This window comes from Narcine bancroftii, chromosome 10 (assembly GCF_036971445.1).
Source record: "Narcine bancroftii isolate sNarBan1 chromosome 10, sNarBan1.hap1, whole genome shotgun sequence".
NCBI classification, from domain to species: domain Eukaryota; kingdom Metazoa; phylum Chordata; class Chondrichthyes; order Torpediniformes; family Narcinidae; genus Narcine; species Narcine bancroftii.
Genome location: NC_091478.1, coordinates 62,968,311 through 62,980,354, shown reverse-complemented (window position 1 = coordinate 62,980,354; position 12,044 = coordinate 62,968,311). Strand labels below are relative to the sequence as shown.

At 39.6% G+C, this 12,044-nt stretch overlaps 1 protein-coding gene across 2 annotated transcripts; it reads right to left on the bottom strand.

Annotated features, from left to right (window-relative positions):
* Positions 1-3,242: 3,242 nt before the first annotated feature.
* On the bottom strand, positions 3,243-10,427 carry LOC138743947 (uncharacterized). 2 transcript variants are annotated; one of them, XM_069899506.1, is made up of 6 exons: positions 10,305-10,427; positions 9,865-10,188; positions 7,589-7,702; positions 4,912-4,955; positions 3,777-3,878; positions 3,243-3,649 (listed from the first exon to the last, which is right to left on the bottom strand). In XM_069899506.1, exons 1-6 carry the CDS (start codon positions 10,342-10,344, stop codon positions 3,614-3,616), a joined length of 660 nt encoding a protein of 219 aa, XP_069755607.1. In that variant the 5' UTR covers positions 10,345-10,427; the 3' UTR covers positions 3,243-3,613. The 2 variants fall into 2 exon arrangements, with proteins under 2 accessions (XP_069755607.1, XP_069755609.1); XM_069899508.1 differs by having other exon boundaries at positions 9,865-10,185.
* Between the last annotated feature and the right edge of the window lie 1,617 nt (positions 10,428-12,044).

Genomic DNA, 12,044 nt, shown 5'->3' with positions numbered 1-12,044 from the left:
AATTCTCTTCAAAGTAAGTTTGTATTATGAGATGATATGAAAGCCTATTTGAGAGGACAAATAATTAGTTATACTTCTAAAATAAAAAAAAAAATCGATTAAATCAGAGTTTTGAATTAGAGAAACAGATCGATGTTAGAAAAGGAATTTCAGAAAGATGCTACTACAGAAGATCAGAAAATAGAATTACCTAGGCTGAAAATGAAATATAATACTTTGCAATCTTATCAATTTGAATGTGTGATTAATAGGACTAAACAACAGTATTATGAATGGGGAGAGCAAGCAGATAAGGTATTGGCATGGCAATTAAAGAAAGAACAGATATCGAGGACTATTAATGCTGTTAGATGGAATTCTCTTATACTTATAAACCTCATGAGATCAATGATGAATTTTATTCATTTTATAAAAAATTATATACATTTGAAGGAAAACAGGAAACTGGATCGATTGATTTTTTAAAATCACAGTTGAATTTACCAATAGTAGAGGATGGAGATATACAGGAGTTAGAAGAACCATTTACTGATTCAGAAATTAAAATGGCTATGCTGGAATTGGCGAATGGTAAGTCTCATGGTGATGATAGATTTTCGGTTTAGTTTTATAAATCTTTTATGATGATTTATCTTCTGTGTTTGGGGATGTATCACATCAAGTTGGAGAACTTCATGATTTACCTGAGTCTTGTTCTGGTGCTTTAATTACAGTAATTCCTAAAAAAAAGGTAGAGATCCTTTGAAAGTATCTTCATATAGATCACTTTCGTTGTTAAATGTAGATTATAAAATAATAGCTAAAGAATTAGCGAATAGATTGGCTAAACTTTTACCAAAGTTGATTCATATTGATCAAACAGGTTTTATAAAGAATAATTATGCTTCAGATAACATTTTTCGCATGATTAGTTTAATGATCATCCGATGGTGATATCCTTAGATGTATAAAAAGCATTTGATAGAGTTGAATGGAATTTTTTATTTAAAGTTTTGGAGAAATTTAAATTTGGTCCTTCTTTTATTAGTTGGATTAGGTCTCTATATAGTAAACTGCTGGCTAGAATATTGAGGAATGGTTTGATTTCAGAATCTTTTAAGTTAACTCAATCAACTCATCAAGATTTTCCTTTATCATCAGCTTTGTTTGTGTTAGTGATTGAACCTTTAACACAGTTGATAAGACAAAATACACAGATACAAGGTATGAAAGTTTTAGATGAGGAGTATAAAATTAATTTATTTGCTGATGATGTATTGGTGTATTTAATAAACCAACCTCAGTCACCTTTGCATTTGAAGGAATGTTTAATACAAAATGGATGTCTTTCTGGATATAAAGTTTTTTGGGAAAAAAGTGAAATGTTACCGGTAAGTGAAGGAGATTATTCAGTTTATAAGAATATTATTAATTTGAAGTGGACTGATCGAATCAAATATCTGGGTATAATTTTGAATGTTAATTATCAATTTTTATATAAATTAAATTATGAAAACAAATTAATACCAAAGATTAGAAAGGACTCATTAACACCAACATCATATAGACCAATATCTCTACTTAATTTAGACTATAAGATAATAGTGAAATTATTAGCTAACAGATTGGCTGACTGTGTTCCTAAAATAGTAAAACTAGATCAAACTAGATTTATTAAGAAAAGACAAACAGTGGACAATGTCTGTAAACTTATTAATCTAATCCATGCAGTTTAAGGAAATAAGAAACCAACAGTGGCTGTTGCTCTAGAATGCAGAAAAAGCCTTTGACAGAGTAGAGTGGAACTACTTACTTAAAGTATTACAGAAGTTCAATCTACAGGAAAAAAATATATAAATTGGATTATAGCATTGTATAATGGACCATTGGCGAAGGTAGCAGTAAATTGATATGTATCGAGTCACTTTAAATTAAGTAGGTCAACTAGACAGGGATGTCCACTATGCCCCTCATTGTTCGCCTTAGCAATAGAAACTTTGGCAGAACTGATAAGAATAGAAAATAAAATAAAAATGATTAAAGAAAAGGAGAAGGAGTATAAAATCAGCTTTTTTGCAGATGACATCATAGTATACCTAACAGAACCAGAGTTATCAGTAAAAGAATTTCATAAGAAATTGATGGAATTTGGAGAAATATCAGGTTACAAGATCAATGAAATAAAAGTGAAGTGATTCCAGTGAGTATTGCAGACTATACAGAAGTTAACAAAGAATCACCATTTAGATGGCAAGCACAAGCAATCCGATACCTAGGATCAGGTTAGATAATAACTTAAGCCACTTATACAAACTAAATTATCAGCCACTAATAAAGAAATTGCAGGAAGACTTAGAACATTGAAAAGAATTACCCCTAATGTTGATAGGGAGGGTGAACTGCATTAAAATGAACGTGTTCCCAAGAATACAATACTTATTTCAAACATTACCAATTCTTTTAACAGAAAAGTTCTTTAATGAACTAAAGAGAATAATAAGGAAATTCTTGTGGAAAGGGAGGAAATCAAAGGTAGCATTAGATAAATTAGCAGAGAGGTATAATCAAGGTGGTTTGCAGTTACCAAATTTTATAAATTATTATAGAGCAACACAATTAAGGTATTTATCAGATTTTTAACAGACAAGGGAAAAACTAGACTGGACTAAGATAGAACTAGATAAAATAGGGGAGAAGGTACTGGAACATATACTTTATAAGTGGGATGAAAAGTTGGTGCAATATGATAACACACCAGTACTGCATCATTTACAATATATGGAAGAAGATCCACTTAGAAAGGGAAAAAAAGCGAATTATCAAATATAAAAATTATTATTGACCCTCAATCTGCCAGATCCGTTTACAACAGACAACCTTTCCTTTAGAGAATGGGAGAGAAAAAGAATCAAAAGAATAGAAAATTATTTTTTGGGAAATAATTTATTAACATTTGAACAGTTGAAGTACAAATATGGGATAACTCATGGACAATGTTTGCATATCATCAATTGAAAGCTTATTTAAAGGATAAATTGGTAAACAGCTTGAGATTACCTGAAGGAAGCAGCTTTGAAAATGTAATTACAGACACAATGGAAATTAAAAGATTTATAACCATCATGTACATTAAGCTGCAAGATAAGGAAAATGAAATAAATTATAAACCTAAGCAGAAGTGGGAAAAGGATCTAAACATAAAGATAAAAATGAAGTATTTGAAAAGTTGTTCTGGAACTATGAAGAATACAATAAACACAAGGTTACGCATGATACAGTTTAATTGGTTACACAGGGTATATATCACTCCTCAAAAAATTTTTAAATGAGATTCAACCTTATCGGATAGATGTTTTTGCTGTAAGAGGGAAATGGGAACAACATTACATGCAACTTTGGTATGTACAAAAGTTAATACGTTTTGGGAAAAACTAAATCAGATACTGAATAAAATTACAAAAAATAGCATCAAAAAGTTGATTTTGAAGCAGATTGCGATTGAAATACGTCAGAAACGAGTCTTCGCCACTGCAGCCTGACTGGTATATTTATCTTATTGTTGAATAAAGCGCCTCTGTTGCTCCGCGGTCTTTTTTTGTTTTCACCTCCGCATATTCTGTGCTCTCTTTGCAGTTTATCCTATACTCTGTGCTGGTTCCCCTTGCATTTTCTGTAAAGGCAATTGAGAAAATACTGCTATTTGGCTTTTTCATTTGTTTTGGGATGTGCTGCTCAAATCGTATGCTTGAGAAATAGTATCCAATTAATGAACTCTCTACACCGTTATTTACACTCACCTGATCAAAAGCATGCCTTGCGTCAAGACGTTTTTGTTTTGTGGCCTTCCTGGACGTGTCGAAATGTATTGCAACATAATGTACCATGTTGTTCTCTTCTCTCTGAAAAGTTCGACAAAAATATTATTCAACTAAGTGTCCGTGTCAATCCTTAAATAGTTTGCTCTGGGCTTGAGATCAAGGACACGAGTTCATGTATAAATATATGGATACAGTTGCAAATATTATGGCACGATGAACATCATATTTTATTTAAACCTATCAGTTTTGACTTTGGAAGAGTTTCAAAGAGCGACGATCTCCAACATTTAACCACTGCTACTGAACCTTGATCTGTTAATCAGACATTTAACACTTGAAAACGCTGAAACCAAGGACATTGTGATAACCATTTGAAAAGTCCTCTGTGACCGGATTTGTGGAGCGGATCAAGAACTTCAAATTCCTGGGTGTTAACATCTCCAAGGATCTGTCCTGGAGCCTCCACGTTGATCTAATCACCAAGAAGGTTCGCCAGCGGCTATACTTTGTGAGGTGTCTGAGGAGCATGTCACAAGTGGACCGTGGAGAGCATTCTGGCTGGTTGCATCACTACCTGGTATGGAGACACTAACTCTCAGGACAAGAATAAACTGCAGAGGGTTGTTAACTCTGTCTGGGACCATCGCGGACATCTACATGAGGTGGTGTCTTTAAAAAAAAAACACTGCCTCAATCCTTAAGAACCCCCCACCACCCAGCACACAGCCCATTCCAGATTCACTCTACTACCATCTGCGAAAAGTACGGGAGCCTAAAGTCGAGCTCTCAACGGCACAAGACAGCTTGATCCCCGCTGCCATCAGATTCCTGAATGTTTAATGATCCAAAATACCTACCTTGCACTTTTGTTTTTAATTACTTTCTTTTACTTTTATAGTAATGTCGTAAGATGGTTATATCCATGTTCTCATTAAGATGCTGCTGCAAAATACCGAATTTCATGACTTGATCATGACAATAAATTCTGAATCCGATTAATACTTCTGGTAAACATACGTAAAGTTTCTAATGTGAGCAGAATATAGTCGCTCTAATTCAGTCTATTTCTTGGCATTTCCAGCATTGACCAGTATGAATAAATGAAGGGACATACCTGATCCTGGTGGCCATTTGGTTCCATCCCACATTCCTCTTCACCTTGAAAGAGGCGAAATTTTAATGTCATTATAACGTTTAACATCATTCGCAGTGCGGATATCTCCAAATTTGCAGACGACACTAAGCTCGGAGGGGTTTTGTGCACGGAAGAGGGGGTCAGGAAGCTCCAGTGTGATTTGGATAAATTGAGGGACTGGGCAGATACATGGCAAATGCACTACAATGTGGATAAATGTGAGGTTATCCACTTTGGTAATACAAACCGGAGGGCAGATTACTATTTGAATGGCAATAGATTAAGAGATGGGGAAGTGCAGAGAGACCTAGGGGTACTTGTACACAAGTCTCTGAAGGCGAGCATGCAGGTACAGCAGGCGGTTAAAAAGGCAAATGGTATGTTGGCCTTCATATCAAGAGGGTTTGAGTATAGGAACAAGAATACCTTACTGCAGTTGTACAGGGCCTTGGTGAGACCACACCTGGAGTATTGTGTGCAGTTTTGGTCACCTTATCTAAGGAAGGATGTTCTTGTAATGGAGGGAGTGCAGAGGAGATTCACCAGGCTGATACCTGGAATGGCAGGAATGACTTATGAGGAAAGATTGCGCAGATTGGGATTGTACTCGCTGGAGTTTAGAAGATTGAGAGGGTATCTCATAGAGACATATAAAATTCTGGCAGGACTGGACAGAGTGGATGCAGATGGGATGTTTCCAATGATGGGAAAATCCAGAACCCGGGGCCATGGTTTGAGGATAATAGGCAAACCATTTAGGACCGAGAGGAGGAGGAATTTCTTTACCCAGAGGGTGGTGAATCTGTGGAATTCATTGCCACAGAGGGCAGTGGAGGCAGGTTCATTAAATATATTTAAGAGGGAATTAGATATATTTCTTCAGTATAAGGGTATTAAAGGTTACGGAGAGAAGGCGGGGACGGGGTACTGAACTTTAAGATCAGCCAATATACTCGTTGAATGGCGGAGCAGGCTCGAAGGATCGAATGACCTACTCCTGCTCCTATCTTCTATGTTTCTATGTTTCTAAAATATATTTCGGGAAATGGACAAATGCTGGAAATATTTCGTATTTCGCATTGTGACATCTTTTCTATCCTCAAATCGAACCCAAATTCATTTTACCAGTGGTATTTTGTTTAATTCCGAAATGAAGGAAAACATTAACAAGGCGACCAATGCCATCAAATGACATTTTTTTAATTGGACTGAAGTCGAAAATGTAATTGAATCATTGCTCCGCAGGTACGTTTCTGAGGTAATGGTGCAGCGAATGTGGATTTAGGCTTTGCACAGGCAGTTTGTGTGTGTGAGCTTGTGGGTCATGGACGATTGCCTGCTGCTTGCACTATTTCCTTTGTTTCTGTATCCGACTGATAACCAGCTTTTTTTCCTTACACCATAGACTCTTGGGTGATTCTTTACAATGTTTCGATCGTTCAATGCCAGAATCGCAATGAAGCTGCCACAACGTTAGCTGTTTTCATGGACGCTTTGAAAATATCCATGCGTTATTTTCCTTACGCTCCAGATAATTATTTTCAAGGGCGCCTTTCGGAATAGACTGCTCCATTGGAGATACTGGTGATAGGTAAACGAACCACGAGCTCTACATATTGATGTTGCTTGAGTTTGAATTAGATTTTGGTGACGATATTGTTTTAAAAGGCTTTTGGTTTGGTTAGCCTATTGGGGCATTCATATTATCTGTTAAGTGTTTGCAAGTTAATTTTAAAAAATCGACCATACATCTGAAGTGCGGGTTAGAGCAGAACTCACTGATATCTAAAAGTATATTATACCAGAGCCAGAATTGAAATTTGAACATTCTCTTCTTCAGGTCGGGAGCTTCATTTGAAGCAGAGCTGATTAGGATACACTTAGATGAGTTTCCTTTGATGGAGAATGAGATAGAGAATATTCCTCTGCCCCGTGTTGGAGCATGGAGTTGGGTTATGTTCAGCAGCAGGAGATTGGTTGAGAGTCTTTACTTAAAATTTGCAGACGTTTCATGAAAGTAGTCAGGGAGTCTGGCTTTCACAACATAAGTGCACAAGTATAATCTGCAGAGTTCGGCTTTATAACCATATTTTCTGTAAAACTTGATCCCGGTGTGAATGCCACAAATGTCGAATATTTTTCACATTGCCTGACGGATTAACTGCTCATGAAGTGTAAACCTGTTTGACGTGAAGTGCAAAACTGCAGGAGAAACAGGGTCGTAAACGAAGGATGCATGAGCTACGATCCTTAGATGCCACTCGATTGCCATTGAGCCTGTTCTGAGCGCATAGACCAGTCGCTCTCCCATATCATCACGTGTAACATACATGGAATGGAGGTGGCTTTTTGCGTTCGGTCGAACTGGAAATGAATTCATCATATTCTTCTCAGTTCCCAGATTATGTGGCTTTGATTGGTGGTTCATCCTGTTCCCTGCAGTTTCTTCCAGTTGTTCTAGGGTGAACATGGCAATCATTATTGCTTCTTAGTAGGCAAAATCTGAATTGGGAAAAGGAGAACGGACGTTCAGTCACCGAGAAGAGGCAACTCCTCGTTCAGGATGACCGGCGGTTTGTCAAAGCTGTCAACAGATTAAAGGAATTTTACAATTCTTCCGTGTTCAGTAACATCGAGCGTTCAATCCAGATCTTACCTTCAAGTTCCTGTCGTCCCAACCGTACCCCGACAACAATCATTAGCACTAAAATCAGTAATCCAACCACCACGCCACTAGGAACCAGGTAGTTTGCGAGTGTATTGCGAGAATCTGCAAAGTTATAAGGAATATTTATTATACTTGTTAGTGTGACAGAGTATTCACAGGTGGTTTGGGAGGAATTCTTAGAGCAGCTTGCACACACACACATACACACACACACACACATTAAAACATAGATTATTTGCAGGACTATTTCAGAATGCTCTTTGCAGGAGGCAATAAAGTATCGTTAGCAGCTTGCCTGGGAGACTATGATATCTTTGCAGGCAGAGAAGAGTGTTGCTCTCAGAGAGCGATGATGTGAAACAGAGAGAGAGGAGACAGTAATCCGTTCCAGGGGCAGCAGCTGGCAAACTTTGGAAGGCTGTCTGGTCAGAGGCGGAGATTGGCGGTCTGAAAGAAAGAGGATCACCTGGAGAACCCAAAAGGGGGCAAGGTTCGTCAGCAAGACTGATTGAGTAGGAATCAGTTGTGGATGTCTAGAAAAGGAATCTATCACTGAAAACCAGCAAGAACCCTCTTGAGTGGTAACCATTTGCCTGCTAAGCACCAAAGACTGGTGAACTTTGCTAATGCAAACATCTGTGCACAGTACAAGAATTGCCTGCAACCAGTGAGATTGGACTGTGATCCAAAGAACCTTTCTAATCTAAAATATACATTACACACACCTGCGCTTAGTATTAGAGGGATTGGGGTGGGGAGGGGGGGTATTAATTATTAGGTAATTTAAGTAATAATTTAAAGTTCAATTCTGTTTTATTGTTCAAATACAAGTAAAAACTACTTTTGTTGAAGTAACACTGTGTTGTGGTGCATATTTATTGCTGCTAGTTTTTGGGGTCCTCTGGACTCAGTAACATTAGGTTTTCATGTTAAACACATTCTTTGTCCATTTGTGAGTGGAGCGGTCAGAATAGGGCTGAAACACAACTGGGTGGAATTACGCTGTACACGAGTGAACATGAAAATAGCAATAAATACAGAACAAATGATGTGCACATAATTAATACTCGAAGTTTCTAAATTGATTGAATGTAGTCCAAATTAATTTGCAAAGCAAACTGCAGATTTAAGAGTTCCAAGAAGGACAAGAAGTTTAGAGATGGTGGTAGAGCAAAACTCTGACACACTTAAAATTGAAAACAAAAGAAACCTAATGAAAATGAGGTGGGTATGAAACATGAACGATTAATATCTCTATGCTTTTGTAGCGCAGCAATTTTTTGAAAAAATGATTGCCAACGGCATTTGAGTGGCCATGCCTCAGACGCACAGGGTTTTGATACAAATTGGAAATTAAATCAATGCTCCATCCTATATTTCCCCATGGAATTTGAATGATTTAATTTCGGAATTATTAACTGCAAGAATTTATACAATGAATCAAGGCATTTACAACAAATCACGACTCACTGGACTGTTAAACGACATACCTTGTTTCGCAACAGAATACCTGGCAACGGCTGGAGTCTGGAGAGAGAGGTGATATACCTTGCAGGCATATTGATCCTCGCCGTTGCTGTAGGTTAAATCGCTGGAAACTACATACAGTCCCTCCGCGTAAGGTGTGTGTGTGTGTGTGTGTGTGTGTGTGTGTGTGTGTGTGTGTGTGTGTGTGTGTGTGTGTGTGTGTGTGTGTGTGTGTGTGTGTGTGTGTGTGTGTGTGTGTGTGTGTATGTGTGTGAGTGAGTGAGTGAGTGATAGAGAGAAAGAGACAGAGAGATAATGATTGAGTGTATGGGGCGGGGGGAGTGAATGGGTGGTTATCTTCTACTTCCACAATTTTCAATGGTTCCCTTTTGCTACTTATAACGTGATATTGTTCCCGCAAGGTACTCAGGCAATGGTGGAGCGATGATCTTCTGAATATAGAATGGCTGAGGAATGCTTTTATTTGCAGGTTGTTTGATCCACATCAGACAAAATAGTTATAGGATGGGGGCCTGGGTGAGGATGGTGAATATACTAGACAATACAAATGAGAATCCATAAAGCTTTGTGTCACGTTGCAGCGAGCCTCTTCGGGCGGGCATGAACATAAACGCGAACTGTACGGGTTGGGTGACGGGCGACAGAACCTCTGCCTTCCTCATCCTCATTGAGTGGGTAGAGGGGTATCGACAAATCATGGTCTATCTACCAGCCTTTCCGTTTCTTATTGTTCAGACAGTTATTCGCTGTTTGCCTTTCCCGTTAATATGATTTACCGTGAACAATTAGACGTGATCCACTTCCATTGATTGCAACCATTTCCGGACCGATGACGGAACAGCGATATACTCCAGAATCTTGGACAGTTGCTTTGCACAACTCAAAGTACCAACTTGCTCTACCTCGGAGACCATATCGTTTTCCATTGGCGACATCGCTGTGTTGGTATGCATTCTCACCCTCCTTCCACCAGTAGACCTTCACACTGGACTTGTCGCGGATGATGGGGAACACACAATAAAAGGTAACATTTCCCCCGACTGGTATACTGGTTTCTTTGGGTAATTGATTTACATGAAAACCTCGCTGATCTGCAACTGCTGAGAAAATGTAACATGGCGCAATTAAATCGGTGAGGCCGGCATCGAGATGGGAGATAAAGAGAGAGAACTAAATAAGTAGAACAAGGAACAAAATGGTACTGGTTAAATATTACCTCGGAGAAGCAGAAGGAGAACAATCGCAGTCCCTGACATTCTGCACAAGGGATTCAAATGACCTTGCAGTCAGGAACGCTGTTAAATGTGAAGCGACGTCTGACGTTTGGGTTGTATGACGAGTTGCCGGGGCTTATCACATCCTGGAAGTGAACGTTGGAATGTTGAATTTATATGTTCAAAATAAATAGTTGACATCGTTTCAGGGTTTGCTATCGATAATTGAGGAAGGGGAAAAGTAGGAGTTTGAAATGCATTAATTTCTTGCCCTCCTGAAATCACCTTGACGACTTAATATATAGAAAGTATGATTTGTGATGAATTTCCCCTCGAAACAACGCCCCCTTCTCCCACTAATCCTGCAATGCTCAAACATCATGCTTCTTACATTGATAACAAGATTTTGGAGCAGAATTAGGCCCATCGAGGCTTCTCCGTTATTCTATCATGAGTTGATCCATCCACCTACTCAGCCCCACTCTCAGGTCTTCTCCCCGTAACCCTTGATGCCCTGACTAATCAAATACCTGCCAATGTCTTCCTTAAATATACCCAACGATCTGGATTCCACAGACTCACCATCCTCTGGCAAAGGAAACTATTCCGCTTCTCTTAAATTGACGCCCTTTTATCCTGAAGTTGTGCCCTCTTGTCCTCGAATCCCATACTACAGCTTGAAATTATTATCTCTTTTTTAATTGAATGTGGACGGGTGACTTTTTTTACGGAGGACCAACTCGGCTGCAACAAGAAAGAATTTCCGTCCATTGAATGAGTGGGTTTTCCCCGGGTCTATGGTTTCCTTCCTCCCACTGTTCGAAAAGTACCGGGTTTTATAGGTTCATTGTGAATAAATTGGGCGGCGCGCGCTGGTGGGCAGAAAGGGCTTGTTACCGTGCTAAATTTAAAATGTATATATATTTATCGTTAGAAATATGGCCGAGATGAGAAGAACAGAGAGGGTAGATAATCAGATTGGGTTTACTCCGTCGGTTGGATCATCAAGAACGGGAGGGCATCGGTTCAAGATGCGAGGAAGGTTTCAAGGGGATCTGAAAGATCCTTTTTTTTACACGGAGATTCATTAATATGTAGAACTCACTGCCCGAGGAGATGATGAATCGGATCCGGTCACCGCGTTCAAGATGACATGAGGTTGTTGCTCCACTTGCAACAGGTCTCACTCCGGCAGTGGAGAGGCCAGGTTGGTGTGAGTATGGGAAGAGGCGTTGAAATGGCAGGGATATCAAATGCGCGGCATCGCCATCGCACCCAGATCGTCGACTCTATACGAAAAGGTCTCCAGGTTTGCGTTTCGTCTCACCGACGTGAAGGAAACCACATCGGAAGCAGCGATTGCAGTGGACGAGGTTGGAGGAGGAGCAGCCGAACGTCTGCCTCACCTGTTTGAAACCCCGATGGTGATGAAGGTGGAGGGGACGTTTCCCACCTCCTGGGTGCCCGGACACTCGAGTTACCGAACAAAGCAATGATAAAAATTCATTGGCCTGCGCGCAGGGAATGCGAGGGAGGTGGGTCCAGGGTACACAGACCGACTACAGCGCTCTCTGCGCCCTCCTTTCAACGTCACTTGTCCAGCATCCTTCCTCCCAGGGTGAGGGGGGGGGGGGAGGGGTTGGTGGCCGTGATGGGATCGACTTCTCCCTGCTTCCCTTTCGCGGGTTTCGATGTCCGCGCGCGAGCCATCCTCACCGCTGCCTTTCAGCCCCAAATTGAGT